We start from the raw sequence: 22895 nt of genomic DNA, 5'->3' as shown, positions 1-22895 counted from the left end.
TCAGAATATGTTGAACCAACACAGAAACTAAATGTGATAAATGAAATTGTGCATCAGATGGAGACTGCTGCAGGGCATGGCTCCTGTACATTTAACAGTTGTGCTCATGAGGAAATTAACAGCAGGCAGACAGAATACACTTCCAGGTTTCCTTACACACTCTCTTCAAAAGAATACAGAGAAACCACCACTGACCCAGTGCTCATGCCTCAAGTGGCGTTGACCCAGCCTGACTTCCATGGCGGGACATCACAGTCCCTTCTCCTCAAAGCCCAGGCGAAGATGGGCTCACACCACTGCTAGCTAACACTGTGCCCAGAGCCTCTTTGCCCTGTCTACCTCCTCAGCGAGCCCTATGGCCGATACAGCAAGGGCCTTCCAGGAACAGAGTCATCAGAGGACATCCGTGGGAACCAGCAATTCTCAGCAAAAGAAGAAGAGGGGAGGAAATGCCAACGGAATAATCCTGGCACCATGTTGTCTCTGATCCTGATACCAGACTTGAATGGGGCTATTGTTATGATAATATTTTATACGCTGCTTTGAGTTCATCTTAAGCGGGATATAAATTAAATTAAGAAGTAAGCAAACACTGGTGTGCGAGGCTCTAGCTGTCTGCTCAGGTTCCAGCCATGTTTTGCCGTCTGTCCTCCTGCTTTCCAGTTCTTTGACTTTCTATAGACTGACCCCTTTCCTCAGGAGATGTTGGGCTGGCATGAGACAGGATGCCTGAATATTGGTATCCCTTCAGATAGATAGATAGATAGATAGATAGATAGATAGATAGATAGATAGATATAGATATATAGATAGATGATTGATTGATAGATGATAGATAGATAGATGATAGATAGATATAGATATATAGATAGATGATTGATTGATAGATGATAGATAGATAGATGATAGATAGATAGATGATGATGATAGATATAGATAGATAGATAGATAGATAGATAGATAGATAGATGATAGATAGATAGAAAGATGATAGATAGATAGATAGATAGATAGATAGATAGATAGATGATAGATAGATAGATAGATGATAGATAGATAGATAGATGATAGATAGATGATAGATGATAGATGATAGATAGATATAGATATATAGATAGATGATTGTTTGATAGATGATAGATAGATAGATAGAGATAGATAGATGATAGATAGATAGAAAGATGATAGATAGATGATAGATAGATAGATGATAGATAGATAAATAGATAGATGATAGATAGATAGATAGATAGATAGATAGATAGATAGATAGATGATAGATGATAGATGATAGATGATAGATAGATAGATAGATAGATAGATAGATAGATAGATAGATAGATAGAGATGGAGACTGTGGGGAGGGGGAAAGGATGCTAGGAATAAAACAAAAATACTTAGGGAACCCCCTGCTCCATCCAGAATCTTGGTTTTCTTCCCCATGGAGAAGGAGAACAAAGAAAAACAAGCTCCTCTTATTCCAGGGACTGAAAACTAGATTCATAATCATTACACCCATGGATCTGAGGTTTGCTTTCCTCTTTTCCTTCCAACTTTTTTTTTTTTTTTTTTACTACATCCCTTTTCCTTTTCTTCAACCCTGCCTATGCAGAGACACGCAGCAGACTTCGTTTTATTTCCACACACTGTAGAAAGAGATTGCAGGGGAGTGCCAGGACACATTTAGCCCAATTAAATGTTGGCACTGTGTTCCATTCCCCCCCCCCCCAATCACCCGGGTGGAAATTTTAAAGGTCAAACTGGCCACTGTGAATTGATGCCTCCCATCTACATTTCCTTGCACTGGGCTGCTAGCAGGGTACATGCAAACAAATGTATCACTACAAATTTTAATCTTAAACATCACTTGTTGTTTTTGCTTTAAATACACAAATAATGAGATAGGCGTGATGAAATTTCCACAGTGAGATGTGCTAAAGAAGCTAAACGGTGGTCGTAAAATCTTTAGCTATCTCTCTGGAATTCAAGACTTAAAATTATTCCCAACTGAAAACCACCCCAAATTTGCATTATTGTTTGTTTGTTTTTTCAAAGAATGAGCAGAGAGCAAATTTCAAGAAAGATTCTTCCACCCCCTAAAAGCTTTTAAATAAACACAGGCCACATGAGAGGAATTTTAGGCCCCACCAAAGCAAGGATTTCATGAGCTTCCATAAACACCCAAGCATTAGCCAACCCTATTTTTACACAGGTATACACTGACTGTCTTGTTTGTTCTGCTTTCCATGCAGAAAGTCTCAGGTTCAATCCTAGAATATCCAGGTAGGTTTCAGAAAAAACTCCTGTCTGAAACGTTGCAGACCCTCTCCTAGTAAGCATCAACAATACTAAGACATCCCAAATGGGAGGCTCTCGTGGTATACAAACGGTATCTTGACATAGACCTCAGTAAAATTTCTTATGTAAGCAAGGAAATCATGATGTTGCCCCTTTATTACCGATAGAACCATAATTCAGCTACAGAAGATTTGATGGTACACTGTTCAACCTGTAGCTTTCAGGGGATGAATGGGTGTGGGAGAAGGAAAAAAGTAGGCAAAGAGCGCTTGCTCTCCAATTTTGAATTCTTCAGACTGGGAAAAAGCTTATTTCCATCTGAAACAAAATGTAGCACACTCAGAAAACATTTATGAAAGAAAAGCCAACAAACTTCGTAATTACAGCAAAAGAAAACTCCTTCCTGCTTTTCTCTCAAGAAGTCTTGTTACAATGTTGTGCATGCATCAATTTCAATATGGGAGATGTAACAACATCAACAAGCCAGAAACATCCTGCATTACAGAGAGACTTTGAGCAATTATCTTTGGACATAGGCGTATGGAGCCAATACTGTGGAATATATTGTTGCATATTCTGAAAATGTGCAGTATTAAGGAGACTGGGAAGTAAACTTGTTCTGGGTATTCGTAGTGCAGCTGTTATCACTCACCTATCACTGTATCTTCTTTTGCACATCTCCTGAGTAAGGTACATATTCAACAGTGAAATATGGCTGTTGCTGAAAATGTTTATTCATGCTGCTGTAATGCACAAGGATGAGCATGCCAACCAGCTTGTCTCTGCACCAGTTGGGCACCTTATTTCAGGCCACCAGAGCTCATGCACAAACATAGTCTGATTGTAGGAGTTAAGCTCATCTAAGGCCCCTGAAAGCAATGGTTTTAAACACACCTAAAACTGCATAGAATTGCAGCCTGAGTGGTATGTCAAGTGCTACATAACTGTCAGCAAACAGAAGCATTCTGATAGTAACCACATTATTGTGGTTCTGTATGAAGCACGCTGTAGGGCACACATCCAGTCTTTGGAGGCCTGTTGTTGTTGAACCAATGAAGGCTCATGCCCAGTGCAAAAGAGCATATAACATGTAATGTATGTTTGATATACCGCCCTTCATCATAAGATCTCAGGGCAGGATAAAACACAGGATAAAAACAAGTAAATAATTGGAACAAAACAGCAAAACAATAACCTCCCCTCTTCCTACAGACACATTTAAAAGGCTGTAGAATATTAATCAGCCCAAGACCTGGTTGAAGAAGAACATTCTCACCTAGTGCCTTAAAATATATAATGAAGGCACCAGGCGAATCTCTCTGGGGAGAGCATTCCACAAGCGGGGAGCCACTACAGAGTGGGCCCATTCTCATGTTGTCACCCTCCGAACCTCATGTGAAGGGGGCACACAAAGAAAGGCCTCAGAGGATGAACACAGAATCCAGGATGGTTTATATGGGGATCGTTTATATGGTTCAACGGGGGCCAAGACTTAACTTATGGAAGTAGCATACCAACCAAGGTCATCAAAGCTTGTTTGAATTTGCAAGAAATATGCACAGGGGTCCTTGCCCAAACAAACAAGCCATCTTAGCGAGCATGAGAAAGGCTATTACCTGCACAACTGGATGTCCCCCCGCAGAGGCCTTGACAGCCCCTCGACTCCCTTCGGTCTCGTAATGGGCTCGGTGGTGGGACTTTGGCTGCACTTCAATCCGAAGTTCATAAGGTCCTGAGTGAGACGGCAGCTGCCAATCCAGAGCGGGCAAGGATGGGCTGTAATGGAAAGCAACCGCGATTAAATATTAACATCCAGTCCACTATCATAAACCGCAAGAATCTGGCCCTATTACTTTAGAGGCCACGTTTAGCAGTTCATCCTTCACCATCTTACACTTAAAATTTCATCAATGGAGATAATGGTATGACATAAGTAATTTAATAGGTCATGGTTATTTTATGAAGATTTATGTATGGCACAGATTTGATAGGCCAGATGCAATCAGATGCTTAAACAAAAACGGAAAACATTTTAAGCTTGGTTAAAAAAATAACAACACTTACTGCATCAGCCCCTTAATCAAAATGGACAAATGCAGATAAGTAAGATGTGTGCATGGAGGGTGGGGGGTGGAATCTATTCTGAGTTAGACTCTGGGTGAGGTTGGGTATCAGAACTTCAGTTTCTCCAATTTACATTCAACCTACTTTGTTTTTGATCCTGTTTCAGCAGCAACCAAAATTATTTAGTTGGCTTCAGCCACAGATTGGCTCAGCAATGTTCCCTCTGCACTTAGGGTGTATCTTTGCTTTCTTCAGCACAGGCAAACCATATGGCGACTGACTTCAGCCAGCAATGAGTTTGTGCCTTCCTGTACTGCCATTGTGGAGAGTTCACCTCTAGGACAGGCAGGGCAGATGCCAGAACAGGATCTCTCAGGTGATGTTGCACCTGTCTGTCAGAGATTCCCCCTCCCCTTTCTCAACAACATCGAGAGGGCAACACGTCTCCGCATCTACCCAAGGTGAAAAATGAGCCCTGAGTTGTTGCATAAGCGCAACCATTTACAGTTTATGCAGGTAATATAGGCCAGTGGTAGCCAATCTTTTTGACAAGGATGCTACAAGTCAAGTCCAAGATATCAGAGTGACCCTCTCTTTTATATGTATGTTGCCTCACATGGCTGTTGAGTTGGGGACTAGGCAATGTCACCTTGGAGGAGGGGCAGGTACAAATACATACCTGACAGTTTATCGGTTGGAATTATTTCTATCCTGCCTTGCAGCTTGAGTTTCCAAAACAGAAACAGAAAAGATCCCGCAATAGCCTAAATGTACATTCAAAAGTAACAATGAAAGATAAAAGGTCCTAATTGCCATTAAAAGCATGCATGAGTCTAAAAGCCACCAGGCAGGACACTGAAAAAATGAACTGGGGAAGAAGCAGACCACAATCAAGGTGACACAACTGATAGCTCAGCCAGTAGAGAAGGAGACTCTTGATCTCAAGGTTGTGGGTTGGAGCCCCACGCTGGGCAAAAAAAGATTCCCGCATTGGACTAGATGACCCTCGTGGTCTCTTCCAACTCTGTGATTTTATGAAAAGGCCCTCTGTCTCATGCCTACCCCCTCCTCTCAGAAGGTGAGGATACTTTGAGCAGGGCCTCTGAGGAAGATCTGCACAAGGCAGTTTCATGTGAGAGTCCACAGTCCTTCAAGCCCTTCCAGTCCCAAGCCACTTACGAAGTCTTAAGATCAAAGCCAACTTAACTAGGTTATAGCCAGGCCCATGGCTCCTCCTGCTTCCATCCAGTTCTGCCATAAAGTCCTGCTATCTGTGCCACAGACCACTGAAACTCAAATCTGAGTGAATGACTTATCCCCCCTTATAGACTCAATGGTTGGTGTGAATAGGACCCAGGGTAAAATCTACTACCAAAATATTATCTACAACTATAAGAGGGAGACACCTCTCCATCATTTTAAGTCAAAGCTGCTATGATTACAGTGTTGCCATGCCACACTGTCTTGAGAAGCCTGAGGTGACTGGTGTAAAGTTTTCAATCAAGCACAATTGGCAAGTTCATAAGGCTCATCCTGTTCTGTGTACATCTATGTATGCTAGCATTTAAATGTTCCTGGATAATTATCTGGAGCTCCCGCTTGACTGCAAGAATAATTTATATAATATAGAGCAGCTGCATAACTCATGTTGCAGATCACTTCATGTTATGAAACAGATGCTTCCATCTTTAAGCCAGTTCATATACGATGGATTTCGCTCTCTCTTTCCCCCGAATATCTATCCGAGTGTGACATTTTCAGGGTGTTTCATTCTTAAAAGCTCTAATCCATCAATCATCACAAAGTTTGGATCCCCTAAACTTTTAAAGGGAGATGGAGAAAAAAGCAAGGTGAAGCTGGCTGAATTAAAAAACACACAAACAAAACTTTATTTTCTCTGCTTAAGATCTTAGAGGAGCACCTGAAACACTGACTGAATGCAGTTGCTGTTTCTGTTATAAGGCAGCCATGTAGTTAGGCACGCCATAATTAAAATCCCACTGCAAGGGCCGACCAACAAAAGTAATAATAATAAATTGAGAATTAAATGCAGTTTTCCTGACAGAGGAAGTGGCATGATGCTTTAAACAGTTTCATGGGTTGTGGCTTGGCAATGCAATTTCCTATTCTAGGTTATCTGTATTGTGCACTTAATTTCCTGCAGCACAACTTACTTAAAAGGAAGAGATATCAAACATATATTTAGATTGTAGAAGTTCTTTCATGGGGGAGGGGACCAGGAGAGCCCAACTTCATCACACACAGGAAAATATCCTGAAGAATATATGGGCAGGTGCTCAGTGAAGACAAGAGCTGTAAACTACTATTCCATAAGCATCAGCTGTTCTGTGTAGATCTAAAATCTAAAATTAATGTACTATATGAATGAGACAAACGTGTTTCGAAACCCATGTGCCAGGATTGACTGACTGTTGACTTATACCCTCAATGACAAATCTGGGTTTCTTGCCATGTTCATGTGTGCATTGGCCCCTAATCAGCAAAATCCCAAAGTCTTCTTTGGAGCTAACCTGATCATCAACTGGCAAACTCACCTACTGTTATTCTAGTAGGAAAATCCAATACTCTTCCAGGACTAGCTAGGCTGCAGCCACACAAATGCCTGGAACATGGCAGAGTGGGTGGAGCCAGTGCAGCAAATAAAGTTGTCACAATTTTCCTGGTGTTTCTTCTTGCCTTTCACAGCCACCCGCCACACCCAAATTGAGTGAGTGAAATTAATCCTATCGTGCTTTGAAAAGCCTTCACTGCTTAATTTGTATGCATCGAGGAGCAATCAAGGATAGAGGAGTCAGATCAGTTAACAGAACTGGCAACGATTCACAACAGCAGTTGATCAGTTTAACAAGAGTAACAAACAGAATGTCAAACTGCACAGGTGATGCCTAGTGACATCTTATATGTGGTGATCACATGAAATATCATTATCTAGCCAGATCTTTTTCTTTTAAACACCTTTGTCTCCTTTTGCAGAAAGGGACTGAAATAGTTCACAGTGGAAGGAAACTGGAAATTAAGTTTCCAACAAATCCCTGTTTTCAAACAAATTTTAAAAAGTTAGGAGAAAGAGTGATCATACTTAGGGACCCTAATGCTGAATTTTACATATGGTACTTTAATAATTCACAGTGGTGCTGAAGGAGGATTTTAAAAAACACCCTATTTCTAGGAGAATTCCAAAATCAAATTTATGAAATGTCTTATGATATAAACAATATCAGGAGCCATGATGGGGAGAGGGCTGAATATTTGGATTTTCATTTTGTCAATTGGCAAGGCAGTCCACAAGCTAACACTTATTGTGAAAAGATGCAGGTTACATTACAAACATGTTGTATACAGGCCACACTATCATATTACTTCACTGCAATCATTTTAAAGCAAACCTATTCCACTTTTTCTTATTATGTAAACTGTGGTGGGCACAAACAATATATTACCTTTCCCCAAAAAAAACAGCAAACAGACAAAATATGTGAGCCAAAAGGATCAATAACATAATAGCAGCAAAATAATAAACTTTAACTAGGTAGCCTACACATAACATGTGGAAATATGAAAGCTACTAATGATCCCACAGATGCTGTGTCAAGCAGTAAAATGCCCACAGCTGTGGTTATTTCAGGCGCATGGGTGTTGTTCACCCTGCCAAAGCCTTCTTGGCAGATGGCGCATATATTGTACCCTGTGGAATCAGACAGCTCTGTTGATCAGTGCTATTTAGATGCCACCTTTCAGGGCAAAGCCCTACTCAAGTGGCTATCACAAACAATTAAAGGAGAAAATGCAATACACTGCATTTTTAAATATTAAATATTTTAAGAAAGTTTAACATGATGCAAAAAAAATCCAACTCACAGCACATTTTTAGTTAAAAGCTAGCTGAAATAGGCATACCTTTAAGGTCCATTTACTAACTGCTACTGATGCGGTTGCATGTATCTCCCTTGGGAAGGGGTTCCATAAATACAGAGTCACCACCAAAAAGGCCCTGTCTCTAGTTCCTGTGGGGATTTCCTTGGGCTTAACCTAGTGCAGCAGCTAGATTGCTGGCTGTAAATGCCATATAATACCTCTGTTGAAAGAGCTGCAATATGCTACTAAGTGCACTTCAAGGTCCTGCTTTTAGCATTCAAAGCCCTAGTACAAACTTGAGGCTAGGATACCTAAGGGACCACCTTGCCCTCTATATCCTTGTCTGGCAACTGCACTCCTCAGATGGGGCAATACCGAGAGTGCCATATGGCCCCAAAGTGAACTTAACCTGTGGGGTGGAAACCTGGATTTTAGTGTTGTAGCTCCAGCTCTCTGGGATCAATTACCGGCCGAAATCAGACAGGCTTCTAGTTAGGTACCCACTGAAGACATTTTTGTTTAGGGAGGCTTTCCCCAAGGTGCAACCTGCTCACTAATGGTTTCCAGCAACTGGTATGCTACCTCTGACAGTGGATGAAGCACATAGACATCACGGTGAGTAGCCTTTGATAACCTTAGCCACCATGAATTTGTGTAATCCTCTTTTAAAGCCAATGCTTTATGTAAACCACTTTGAGATACTTATTAACATCTTTTGTACTTACAAAAGCAAGAGCTGTAACGTATCAGAAGACTTTTGCAAAATTCACAGTGGGGTGGTTCCTTTTGGCATGGTACATGCTGGTACATACTGATGCTAGATACCGATACATTTGATTATCTAATTTTGTGGTGCAATACCAAGAGGGAAGCATGTATTAATACCTGGCTTATGTTGCACACAACCTGGTTGAATGAAGGCAAACGTCTCCCAAATACGTACACCAGAATTCTCTGCACAACACTAAGCTTATTGTGAAGGGAGGCTTTGATCTTTAGGCTTCCATCTCCCTAGCCATGAACTCAGCTGAACCGTCAACCAGCTTCGAGTACATTGGTGGCCTGATAAAAATTCTGCTGGTGCACCAAACATCTCCTTGTCTGAGCTAACTGAGGTGGTTTCAAGGGTTCTGTTGACGTCTGCAAAGACCATTAGCCTTGGCATCTTCAACATTCAAGCCAAAGTGGTCTGCCTTATCAGGAATGACTAAGGATTTCATGGCCTTGGTGGTATTCAGAGACCTGTGCATATCTGGGCAAGGCAGCCTTCTGATTGAGTTTTCAGTAGGGGACTAGGTTAAAATTATCTGTGAGCAGGAAAGCCGTATTTGATTCTATTGTCATGGAACAGATCATTCATTACCTGGATTTACCCACAGCTGTCTGCAACCTCTACAAGAACAAAGGCTGAGTGTAATAGGACTGCCCCCCCATATGGGTGGTTTTCTTAGGTAAAAGGTAAAGGTAAAGGGACCCCTGACCATTAGGTCCAGTCGTGGCTGACTCTGGGGTTGCGGCGCTCATCTTGCTTTACTGGCCGAGGGAGCTGGCGTACAGCTTTTGGGTCATGTGGCCAGCATAACTAAGCCGCTTCTGGCGAACCAGAGCAGCGCACAGAAACACCATTTACCTTCCCGCTGGAGTGGTACCTATTGATCTACTTGCACTTTGAAATACTTTCAAACTGCTAGGTTGTCAGGAGCAGGGATCGAGCAACGGGAGCTCACCCTGTTACGGTGATTCGAACTGCCGACCTTCTGATCGGCAAGTCCTAGGCTCTGTGGCCACCCGCGTCCCTCTTTCTTTCTTAGGTAACCAGGAGTTTTTCCTGCAGGTTTAGCCAGCAGTCTTATTAAGGCTCTGGTCTCCACAGGGAATGAGGGACTGACCCAAGCTATCAATACGATCACTCCCAAGTGTTATCAGCACATAGAGCTCAATCAGCACCTTGGTAATTCATAGTGATCCTTTCTCAAAAGCAAGATTGTGTCAGGATTGTAGCTATACCTAGATGCTGTGTCTTTAACTAGAAACCATACCGTTCAAAACCAGAGGATGCCATTTCTATTACATCGCTAGACAATTCCCTGTCAAAGACACTTAAACAAAAGCTAAAGAGGATTATTGAAATATTTCAGCTTCCCTTCTTTCTGCCTCACTAGGCTGTAATCATTTGCCTCAAGAGCATTTTCCATCATAGATGGAGAAGTTTAGATAAGTTATTCCATTTTGCTGGAAGCAACGTGATTCACATGGCTATTAATCTGCTTGTATCAATACTTCCCTTATGAACTGCTGGTTCTGCTGTAAACATTTTCTACATGCTAAATCTTGGCACGCAAGATTAAAGGCTACCTGGCTGCAAACAGAACAGAACCTTAAAATGCACACAAATACATCCACACACAAGGCTCTCAATGTGGGCTTTGTGCAGGAGCAGCGCCCAGATGTTTGGGATTAATCCAGAATCAGAATCTCAGTGCCAAGCATGCAATAAGGATCCAGCAATTATTATGATTTTAAAGAACTAAATGCCAGTGATCTCCACAGTTCTTGGACAGGTTGGCATGGCAAGTATTCTACCCAGTGAAATCTAAGGTTGTAATATTGAAGCCACTTTCCTGCAAAAGGCTAGCCTCTCCCCATGCCACTCCAAACCCCAAAGTGTTTGCAAAAAGGGGTTGAGGAATTAGCAACTCAGGAACGTTTCCTTGTGAATGCTAATAAAGTAGGCTCCTGGAGACACCATTCGGAGTTTGCATGAAACTCAAACGCCATTGTGAAACTAACCAGCCATGCGCACAGTGGATGGCTCTCAGCAATTCCCTATCTCACAGTTTCAAATCCCCAACTATAACATGGAAATAAAAATGATCTCACCCGGTTATTGTGGATACAAAATGTAAAATTATAATCACACCAATTCTCACATCCAAATAAGAACTTCCTTTTAGGATAGAGGGGCCTTGTTGACATAGAGGCAGGTGTGGTCTTCCATATGATCATAGATATGTGAAAAAACAACTATTACTTCAGGAATTTTCCAATCACCCTTTTGTTTTAGGATTCCTCCCCCCCCCTTTATTACAGAGGTAATACAATAGTTTTGGCAAATAAACCATTCAACAGGGTGGATCTTGGAATCTGTATTATTTGCTGGAACCTAACCTGGACTTTGAAACAGAGCAGATGTATCAGAGGGTGGGAATCCCAGCTCAATCGTGACGAATTATTGCTGGGGAGGTGTTTTTCTTGGGGGGTGCACTTAAAATAACAATTTCAATTGTGTGCTCCCATGATTGTATTGACATCTGCATTCAGTTGTCCAGGGTTATTTAATATATAATACATATAATGAAAAGTATTTACGGGTTAAAGGAAGCTTGGTCAGGGCATTTGATTGGTAAAATAACTTAAACCACAATTTTACAGTAGCTTCCAGCTGTCCTGAAGCACGAGTTAATGAGATCACATGGAAACAGACTGAAAACCAGGAAACATTTTTTTTAACACAAAAACAAAACAGTGGAAAAATGCTGGATTTTACTTTCATTAACACACTAGGGAATGCTGTGTTCATTTTAACTGCAGGTGATAAAATGTTTATTTCCTTTTTAGAAAACAAATCTCTGTTAGCTACTGTATGATAAAGATTATGGTGGTCTAATCACCACTTGACCCCCCCCCCCGATTGTTAAACACACACGTGCAGGGCCCTAACCTACCCACATTTTTTTCTCAGCTAATGTAAATTTTTGGAGAGATAGCATCAGATAATTTCTTATGCAGGAGAGCTCTGAAAAGCATTGTTCTCCTTTAGAAGTAAGTTGGCTGTTCTGGAAATCACTGCTGCAACCCACACTAAACCAGTTTAGGAGCTAGCATGCATCTACATCTGCCTGTGAGTTTTCCATTCATGATGTTTAGAACTTTAATTCCCAAACAGACGTTGTAGGTATCTGGTACACATTTCCACACTTCCTCATGGTGCAGACATATCCGTCACCCATCACCACATTACATGGGGGCTAACTTTAGGGGTGGAGGGTGGGGTCTGTGCGCAATCCCCTACCCCATGTTGATGGACTCCAACTCTCAAATGTACAGGATTATTATTTTTTAGTACAACTAACCAATTTAACTAACAGTATAGAAAGCAAGTAATTACTACCTTATTTTGATGTGCTATACAGATATATGCACACACACACACCCCAGCCATAAAACCAGGATTATTATTTTTTTAAAAAAAAACACACCACTGTCCTACCAATTATTCTGAAGCTATATATGAATAGGAGGAGAAACACTTTTAGAAGAGATTCATTTATTGCAAGGGGTTGGACTAGGTGGCCCTTGCAGTTCCTTCCAAGCCTACCATTCTATAATTCTAAGTCATGTAAAATAAGGAGGAAATGAACAGGGAAGAAGGAACTCTGGTAAGATGGAAGGGTGGCTACAGAAGCATCATGAGATCAGGGGTTGCATGAAGCTCCTGAAAACTGCCAACCTGTGCCCTTAGGAATAGGACATTAAATATACAAACAGGCCACTGGGCATTAAAAACTAGGCCAAGCCAGTCAAAAGCCATACAGTAGTGTGTAAAGTTAGGGCATGTCATTTTAAACTTTTCCCCACTGTGCTTTCTTTTTTTATAAATGTTATTCTGTAACATCTATTTTGTTATATTACTCTTATACAAAGTTATACTGTTTTCAAGGTTGGAAAAACAAAAGAGAAACAACAGGAACCCAGAAGCAGCCATATAGCAATTCCAATAACCTACAGATGGTGGCTTGATGCTGCCTTGCTATTGGTCAATGTGAAATTAAACCAGGGGACACCACGAAAGAAAACGGAAGCACAATGTTGTAGGCCTGATTCTAACAGGCGCCACCAGAAATCTTGTCTTTGACTCTTTAGATGAAATAGCAAAAAAAAAGGAGGGAGCGGGGAGTCAGCAGGGACAGGGCATTAGGAAAAGTAATATGTATATCTTTTTACCCCACAAAAAATAAATCCCACAAACTTGTACCTCATGTAGGATGATGGGGACAATGGCTTAGTTTTGGCCCATGGATAGGGATGTTGAGGCACCGAAAGGTACTGATCACAGAAGCTTCCTTTCCTGATATGCTGAAACCCCGGAAACTCTTCTGGCGACAAGTCGGCTGTCGGCGATATGGTCCCATGATCTTCCCCGCTCGGTTCGGTCTTGAGCGTCATGGACTGGGTGTGATCAATCGCCGTTCTCCTGGACTTGGTAGGAATCCCATCGTTCATGTCTATTGTGCTGTCAGTGGTGAGGGCGTTGATGGCTGCGACGATGGCCGAACTGGTGTACTGGTTAGTGTTTCCTAGCCATGTCTCATCGGTCACGCTGACTCTTGGAGAAGTCTGGGGAGAGGGTGTTGGAGAGGGGTGTGGCGAGTAGGAAGTCTGCCTGCCGTTCAGGCTGTATTTTCTTTTGTTGCAGGGAGAAGATGGGCGGGAGTTGCGAGTGCTCAGCCAGTTTTCCTCGGTGATGCTCGTTCTGGGAGATGCAGATGGGGAGTGTCGAGGCGAATTAAGTAATGTGCAGGTCACCATGCTCCGTTGATACGCTTCCTCAGCATCGGTGGTCTTGGGCGACACACACGGCGATTGCCAAGGAGATGTCTGAGGCGAAGTATAGGGATAAGAGTAATTGGATTCATAAGACGATGCTTCTGAATTGCAGCTTCTGGAAGACAGGCTGCTTGCTGGACTCAGGCAAGATGGGTCTCGATAGGCCTCTATGTTCGGCAGGTTCAACGTCGCAGTTGTAGGAGATCTCTTTGCATTTGGGACGGGCTCCTCGATTTCCGGATCATGGAAGAACTGGTTGTTGTTATGATGCAGCCCCAAGTAAGAGGTTATTTCGATTCTAGGGCTTTCTAGCGCTGGCACGCCATTAGGTCTGACGTTGGGAGACAGATAATATCCGGCGGTGCCACTTTCAGCATGCCCTCCATATCCCGAAGGATGATTAGCTGATGGGACAATCGAAATGACTGGATTGGATGTCTGAAGGCCATGACATGGAGCTGACAATGAAGGATGTGCCACACTTAGAGGCAAGCTGGAATTTATATTTGAAGATGCATAGTTATAATGTTCTGTAAAAACAAAACAAAAGATAAAAAAACAAAAAAGAATGGCATGAGATGTTGCACACGCAAAGGAAATTTATTAGCAAACTGAATCCCAAACGTGATCCAGTGGATAGGAGGAGAGCTTCACCAGGGTTCAGACACCACTTTAGCTATTTCTATTCAGTGAGCAGGCTCTTTGCTATTTGGTCTCCTGCTCTGAAGTGGGAATTACATTGATAACCTAGAGCAGGGTTTCCCAGCAGGACCAGTGATCAGAGAGGATGGGAACTGTAGTCCAAAAGCTGGGGACCCGAGTTTGGGAAACCCTGACCTAGAGGAAGGAGACCAGGGGCTCTTCAGATGTTGTTGGACTCCAACTCCCATCAGCCCCCGTCAGCCTGTCCAATGGTTAGGGATGATGGGTGTTGTAGTCCCACAACATCTGGAGGGCCACAGGTTCCCCACCTTGCTTTCTAGAAATAATTCCACAGAATCGGAGCATTTGATTGCACACTGAAGGCATATTTGGATGCCACCAAGAAACAAAATGCAAGCTATCTCTGCATCTTTGTGTGTGTGTGTGTGTGTGTGTGTGTGTGTGTGTGTGTGTGTTTCTGGTGCAACCGACAATGCCGTGACTCACAAAGCTCCCCAGCAGAAAGAAGAAGCAAGGGTTTGATGCATATCTTGAACTCCCACATCTAATTCACAGAGGAGTTTGAGCTGCTGCTCTGAACGTTACAATGGATCACACAGAGAGAATGGCAGTCGCTCCTTTATCTTTTCTCAGCGCTTCCAATACACATTCAAAGCTGCCCTAAAACTTCACTGCCATTATGTGGAATGAATGGAGCCTTAGTGGCCAATCTTTTTTGGAAAGAGTGGCGCAAAATATGAAGCAGTGACACTGTGATGCCCAAATATGCACCTGTCTGTGCTCTGGTGTGGCTTTGCTTCTAATCTACTGAGCTTGAGAGCAGAGAACAGGGCAGCACGGGAGAGGAAGGTCTGACTCTATGACGTACCTGGGCCTCGTGGGTCCCTGTGCTGCTGTCCAGACATGCCTGCTACCTGTGTGAATTGTGGCGCCTGTAGATTGGCCACACATGTTATTTGCATAATGTGCATTATGCTTTATACAGTGTTCCCTACAATGACTTTCTTTCGGTGTAGCTTCTGTCAGAGAACGGTGCATTTGAAAATGCTGTGTTTCAACGCTTAATAACATTGCTATGAGGAAATGAAGATTCCAGCCTTCCTAATAACTTCTCTCAATATTATTTCCAGGCTCAGCATTGGCACGCATAGGTCCCAGCGCTCTGTTAGAGCCCACAAATGCCACTTAACCCTGGTCAACCTTTAAAAAAACTTCTTTTGTAACAGCACTGGGCAGTTGAGTCTCAAAGCCACCATTTTAATTTCCTCCAAAGACCCTTACATAGTACTGCACCAGGGGATTGTGGGAAATTTGAATGGTGGCTTTCTGTTGCTAAGCAACACTGCAGCTGCCTGCTGTTACCAGGCAAGTCTGCCAAAGTTCACCCACAGATAAGGGGATCCACCAGAAGGACCTTTACAGAGAGCTCCCCTCAAACGTGCCTCCTGTTCCTGATGATCTCTTCCTAGATTGCACTTCAAAGCAAAGTTTTTGGGGGGCAAAAGTCTTCGCGGGAGTTTTTAACACTGACTCCAACAAGCAAAAAGCGAATGAACAAAATGCCTGAAGATAAATAAAAGGACACACAAAACTAAGATGGAGATAAATGTTATATGAAAAACCATTTTTAAAATCTTATTTCCAACTACAACTCATACAGATTAAAATGTATATGTGATTTGTCTCAGACTGTTGGCATTCATCACAAATGTTTTGAGATAAAGTGTGAGAGAGCAGAATTATGCACAGTAAACACATGAAACTGTACTAGGCACACAGACACATGTTGCGCAAAAGAAAAGAGAGCTTCTTCTTCCACACAAACCAGCACAGCTTCCACACAAATCAGTCAGAGCACAAGCAACACCCCACCCCCGGTCTTCTTACTTCAATCACATCAGATCGGTACAAGTACAGTGGTACCTCAGGTTACAGACGCTTCAGGTTACAGACTCCACTAACCTAGAAATAGTACCTCAGGTTAAAAACTTTGCTTCAGGATGAGAACAGAAATCACACGACAGCAGCAGGATGCCCCATTAGCTAAAGTGGTGCTTCAGGTTAAGAACAGTTTCAGGTTAAGAATGGACCTCCAGAACTAATTAAGTTCTTAACCTGAGGTACTACTGTAAATCCTTTTCTCAAAGCCAATGCCGAAAACAAACCAGATTATGCTTGTGTGTGTGTGTGTGTGTGTGTGTGTGTGCTGCCTGTTAACCATGAAGAAGCAGCTGCTGTTTACAAAAGCACAAGAAATAGAGGTTGTTTGGAAATATTTAGAGAGTTGTCATTCATCTGAGCTTCCTGTAGCCACCAAATTTCACCAGACCGGCCCTGCTAGCAACTCAGTCGGAGTGGAACTACATGATACGCTTAACCCGGTTCAAGTTGCGAGTTTCCTTGCAGCTTTTCCACATCCCTGGCTGCTGCTGGTGGTGAAGAAATTAACACTACGACATGGGCAAGCATCCCTAAACATTACAGGATGAAGCAGAGATGACTCGACATGTGGCAGCCCTGTGCCATAGACACACCCTTTGAACATGTGTGATTTTCTATTCTCCTTTTCGAGAGGTGTATTAATCTGTTGAAGAGCTCCTTGACATCACTTTGAGCAGCAGCGGAGTCCTTTGAGGCTAATGGATTCCCCCTGGCCACTCCTTAGCTGGCTACTTTTTTGACCTTGCATGTTTGCATTTCTGACATTCTGCTGAAGTCACAGTTTCTACCTAGCCCTCTGCAACCATGAGAGCTTAAAATGTATGTGCATGTGTGTGTGTGTGTGCGTGTGTGTGTGTAATTTAACTTGACTCAGTGGTACAAAAATCCCCTTGCACTCATAGGAACTAGCAGCTCTGACCCCACCATTCAGGTTATTCTGTCTGTATGTTTCTGAATTGAAGCTACCTGCAGTTTTAACATGTCTTTTTCCGCTTCAGGTGCTTTTAAAGAATCCTGTACTCCTGACTGATTGAAACAAACAAGTCAAGGCTTCTTCACTTCCTTCACATACAATGTTTGTTTCCTTCCTTCCCAGGAGACAAATGCCCCAAGCGCTGAGTCTTCCCTGCTTACAAACCCGAGATCCGGAAAAGCTGTTAATGATCAGGCTGTATTCCCAACACAACTCAGTCCTCTCTAGCACTGCATGTGCAGCAGAGACTCTGAGCTCCTGGCGGCTTCTCTTGTTCTCTCTCCCTCTTTTTTGTTTCTTACTAATATGCTCAGCTCCCTCATCTCCCTAGTATTCAGATTTGATAAATGATCCAAAGTGAGACATTGACACACGACACAAAACACCCAGCTGCTCTGTAAGCAGTTCAGAGAGAGATATGTTCGGCTGATTTTTATCATGCCACGCATCATTAATATATTCAGCACCCATACAAATCCTTTTACCAGATGCCTTAGGAAACCTGGATATTGACCAAAAGATGTTCATTGACTTAGAGGGGTGGAGCAGCACAAATAAAACAGGGCTACACTGCTCTCGTCATGCAATTCAAATCAATGGTGTTTGCATTATATTCGTACAAAATATACACTGTCTCAGGGGTTGGGGAACCTCACACCCAGGGGCCAAATGTGGCCCTCCAAACCTATCCATCCTGCCCTCCAGGGTCTCCCCACACCACAACCTCTCAGCTCCACAGCCTCCTCATTAGTTTTTGCCTGGCTGGTATGTGTGTGAATCTATATAGAAATTACTGCATAAAGGAAAAAATATACATTCGCTGCTCCAGCACGCTTCTGGTCTGCGGCCCCTGGAAGGTTTCACAGAAAGGAATGTGGCCCTCTGCCTCAAAAATGTTCCTCACCCCTTGCACTGTGTGTAAAGGTACTCGGGGCTGCATAAAAGGGCAGCTACTGAACTGAACGCAATCCACTGAAAATGCTGTATGACAGCCATTACAAGGATAAACAGAACCAGGTTATTAACACTGGGTGGTAGTGGTCTAGGGGAAGACATGACCCTGTCCGTACACTTTTATATCCTGCTAGGTCAGATGAGGTTAAAACCTTGTTTGTCCTTCCCTGGCCATATCTCCATCACCATGGGATCCCATTGCTATCCAAAATATTATTTGTTGGCTTACCTGCCCTTCACTATAGGGCCCCAGGGCAGGCAACATATATACCCACATAATATAAACACAACATACAAATTAGTTTGGAAAGGGGTTGGTTTTTTTAGAGCAGGATCTCCCATATCATTTAATCTTCCAAAGTGAGGGGCATACTTGTGTTCAAATAACAATAATGAGATTTATTGGTGTGGCTGTTCAGATCTGCCTGTACTAAGAAGAGCTGAGGAGGTGGAATTGGTACTTGAACACAAAGGCCACACTTGGCCTCCTCCAGCAACAATACTGAGAGGGGAAGAGGAAGACCCTCAAAACCGTCTCCAGGTAAGGCATGCACTTCTCCTGTGCCGTTTTCTGTTCTGTGTTCCCTAACTAGATCCACAGACAATGTATGTATCTATGCCTGTCCTCATCATACCCACAGGAGACACAGGAAGGACTGGTACTTCCTGTGGAACTTAGTCATATAAATATCTTGCTCTGTGCCTCTGGGCTGATTTACACCGGTGAATATCTCTAGCCAGCAGTGTATGTGGGTATGCAACTGCCTGAGGAAATGTTTAGTATGAATTGGTCTGTGCATGTTCAGAGCTGGGAGCAGGGCTGGATTTGGTTTGATGAGGCCCTAAGCTACTGAAGGTAATGGGGCCCTTTATATGTCCAGCTGTCCTTTGTCAACAACAAATTGACAAGTTTTTTGTGTGTTGAATATGTGCTGTATTGTAATTTATGGAACTAATAGGTATCTAAAGCCATTTGCACATAACAAATAGGAGCCTACACAACACAAAACATTGTTGCTGTATGTAGGTTTTATTTTAGATGTTTTTTATCTTATATTTTGGAAAGGTACATCCAGCGGTTTTTTCCTTTAATTTTTTTTTGGGGGGGGGGGCAAGAGAGTGGGGCCCTAAGCTATAGCTTCTTTAGCTTATACGTAAATCCAGCACTGGCTGGGAGGCATCTCAGGGACTGCAGCTAGACTTTTTCCAGGTGCCACAGATACGACACCCTTCCAAGGAAAGTAATAGCATTGGGTCACGTCACATACTGATATAAAGTTGTTCACAGCTGGATTGTAGCCCAACACCTAGCATGGATCAAACCAATGGTATCGCATTCCAGTCTGTGAGAGAAGCCTGACTCATATATAGCAGAAAATGTAAGTGGGTTCTGTGTTGCAGGCCAGATCTGAAAATATTGAAGGCAGCTCACAATTCTAAAGATGCTTCTAGAGTAACTGCATTAGGGAACGTTTAAGATCTCAAGCAAACCTGCATAGAGGGGAAAAATATGGATAGGAATAGCTATCCAGATAGGACAAACACCTACCCTCCAAAATAAGAGGTACAGTAGTCCTGTTCAAACATAGAATTTTTCTGGTTCCTTGGACTGGAAAGATGTGAGGTGCCTAAATTGTGCCACCACACTTTTAAGGGCTCTATCTTAAGAGATGGTGGTGAAACCAATGGTTTGACCCATACTAAGCTCCATTCAAAGTTCTGCTTCGATCAGGATCCTACCCTGTTTAGCACCTGTTTCCGCAGGTGCCTCCACCAAGTGGCAACCAGAGACTTTTCAGTGATGGCTCCTCGGCTTTCAGAGGTCTTCCCTGGCAGCTACTTTTACTATCATTTAAGGAACAATCTTATACACAAGAAAGTGGCATAGAGCAAGCTGATGAAATTAAGCTGGCATAAAGTTGCACCAGATCCAAACTCTGTTCATCAGCGGAATTACTCCTGGCTGAGCCAGCCTAAGCCTGGCAGGGGGGAAACAAGCCTTTAAAATAGTGTTTGAGTTGCACCATCCCTTTTATGGGCTGAACTTATGGTGAGCTGCCAGGTCATGTTACCCAGCTGAAAGGGCCTAAGATTCACCCTAAGTCCCCACTCTCTGGTTCCACCACACACCCTTTTCAGGGCTTATGCCAGTTTGAGATCCACCAGGCCCAACTCAGCTGGCTGGGGGAGGAGATACACCACGACATCTCTGGCTGAGCCAAGAATGAAGGAGTTAAGCTGATGTACTCAGCCTATGCTAGGAACCTCCCAGCTTAGCCAGAGATGTCGTGGTGTATCTCCTCTCCACTGGATCCTAAACCAGGGGCAAAAGAAGGCTAATTGACACCTGGGGCGGGGCAAACCACCGGCTACACATGTGTGTGTGGCGTTGCTACGTAGGGCTGCTGGCACCGCCCAAGCTCCATACGGATAGTGGCAGGATCCTCTGCTCATGGCTGCGGTGGCAGCGGAGGGATCCCACCGCTGTCCGTACGGCACTCGAGCAGCGCCAGTGGCAAACCACTATGTACAGTGAATGTGCGGCATCACTACGTACAGCACATGCGTGTGACACCGAGCATGCATTTGCCACCACTGCTGCTCGAACACCGTATGGACGGTGGCAGAATCCTCTGCTCGCGGCCGCAGCCACGAACGGAGGATCCTCCACATGCGGCTGCGGAGGCGCGGTGGCCACTTGCGCCGCCGTGCTTGGGAGCGGAGGGGTGAGCACCCCGCAGGGTGCCTTCTTGTCACTCCCCCCCCCCGACATTCTGGTGGATAATGCTATAGGATTGCACTCTTAGAGTTCTATTTTCCTATGCTTTAACATGATTTGGTGATGATAGTACTTTTGGGGCAGTTTTGGCGTGTGGGGGCGTGTGATAGTTGTCTGAATTGTAAAAGGCAGTTCTCAGACCACCTCATAACTCCTTAATACTTTTTTCCTGGGGAAATACATGCTTATGCCATAATCTGGTTAACTGTAAGGCTTCACACTGCCAGCGAAACCCAGATACTTACTCTTACGTATCTACAGAATTCCACAGAAAAGTGATGGCTAACTTCTCAGGACGGGGGAAGCAGAGGCTGCTGCTTACATTCAAGCTGCTTGCAAGAACTGAATCCCCACCCAGTCATCACCAGTCCCTCCTCCTTCAAGCAGCATGTGGCAAACAACCCCCCACCCCCACAGAACTTCTCGAGCTGAGCAATCAGGGAAGAGGCTGGCCCCAGAGGTTTCCTGCAACCGCTGGGCTTGAGTAGTATTGCTGGGAACCTTTCATCAAGGACTGTCTTCAAAGGCCCTTCTGCTCCCAGAATGATGCAAGGACCAATTCAAGTTTCCCCAAGCTGAGATCTTTAAGATCCTCCCATGTCTTCTAGCCAAAGGTTCCTATTGAGCATGCTCAGAGTACACAAATGACTACGCAGAGAAGTATATATATACACACTATAAGAAGGTGGCATACACATAATTGACAAGGACTATGGTGGTGTGACACTGGGGTTTGATGGTAGTGGGGCAGCCAAAAAGGTTCCATGTAACCCAGGCCCTTTTTCCAGCCAGAACCCATTTCCAGCACTTCTCAGGTGGGCGCCATTGCCATTGTAAGAGAACAAGGGAGGAGTTCATGGTAAGTTCTGGCACCTCTTTTTCTAGGAAAATAGCACTGGTGTAACCAGTATGTAAAACCTGGTCTATAGCCCATCCCAAAGCACAGGCTGCCCTGGCTCATGGCGTTTCCCCTCCCACTCCCCTTCTCTTTCTTCAGCCTCTTTGACCCTCCAGCCTGTCAAGCCCTTTGACTCTCCAGCACAGAAGGCAGCTCGCTGCAGCGTGCCTTGATCACTTTTATCCCACTGACCTCACAGCAGCCACGCAGGCGGCAAATGCTTCTGAATCCCAGTTGTTGGAAACCACAGAAGGGGAGCACGCTCTTGCGCTCCAAGCCTGCTGGCTGGTTTCTCACCAGCAACTATTTGGGAACAGGACGCTGGCCTAGACGGGCCATTGGCCAGATCCAGCAGTCTCTCCTGGATGCTCCATCTGAGAGGGCCTTTCTGCAAAAAGACACTCGCTTTGCCTTTACTCCTTCTAGCCGCACACATCTGCAAAGGCTTCTCAACACGCATCAGTGAAACCTGAATTCGACTTTTCCCTTCTTTCTTTCTTTCTTTTTTAAAAAAAGGTTACACAGGTGGGAAAGGGAGGTCACATTACCCTGAGACAACAGAAGCAGCGGCGCCTGTTTCGCGAGCCATTTGGAACAGGCAACCTCCTAGAACCTTAGAGCTGGAAGGGACCCCAAGGGTCATCCAGTCCAACCCCCTTGCGATGCAGGAATCTCATCTAATCCAAGTTTGCTCTCCTTAAAAACTCCCAAGGGGAGGAGTCAGAGTGCCCACCACCACCTCTGCGGGGGAACTCTGCTCGCTTGATCCGAGCTGACCCGTCCCTTAGGGGAAAGAAGCGAGAGAGACGCTTCCATCGCAGCCACAGGAGGCGCCTCCAGAT

General features: G+C 43.9%; 1 protein-coding gene across 4 annotated transcripts in view; it reads right to left on the bottom strand.

Moving 5' to 3' along the window:
• NFATC1 (nuclear factor of activated T cells 1) overlaps positions 1–22895 on the bottom strand; it is a 129830-nt gene that overhangs the window by 93518 nt on the left and 13417 nt on the right. For all 4 annotated transcript variants that reach the window (XM_083746903.1, XM_083746901.1, XM_083746900.1 and 1 more), the window contains exons 2-3: positions 13274–14375; positions 3915–4074 (exon numbers count right to left, since the gene is read on the bottom strand). In XM_083746903.1, coding sequence (XP_083603029.1) covers positions 3915–4074; positions 13274–14375 — 1262 coding nt within the window. The remainder of the gene's footprint in view (positions 1–3914; positions 4075–13273; positions 14376–22895) is intronic.

Source organism: Podarcis gaigeae (assembly GCF_964106915.1).
Source record: "Podarcis gaigeae genome assembly, chromosome: 7".
NCBI classification, from domain to species: domain Eukaryota; kingdom Metazoa; phylum Chordata; class Lepidosauria; order Squamata; family Lacertidae; genus Podarcis; species Podarcis gaigeae.
This window is presented reverse-complemented; position numbering and strand designations above follow the sequence as displayed.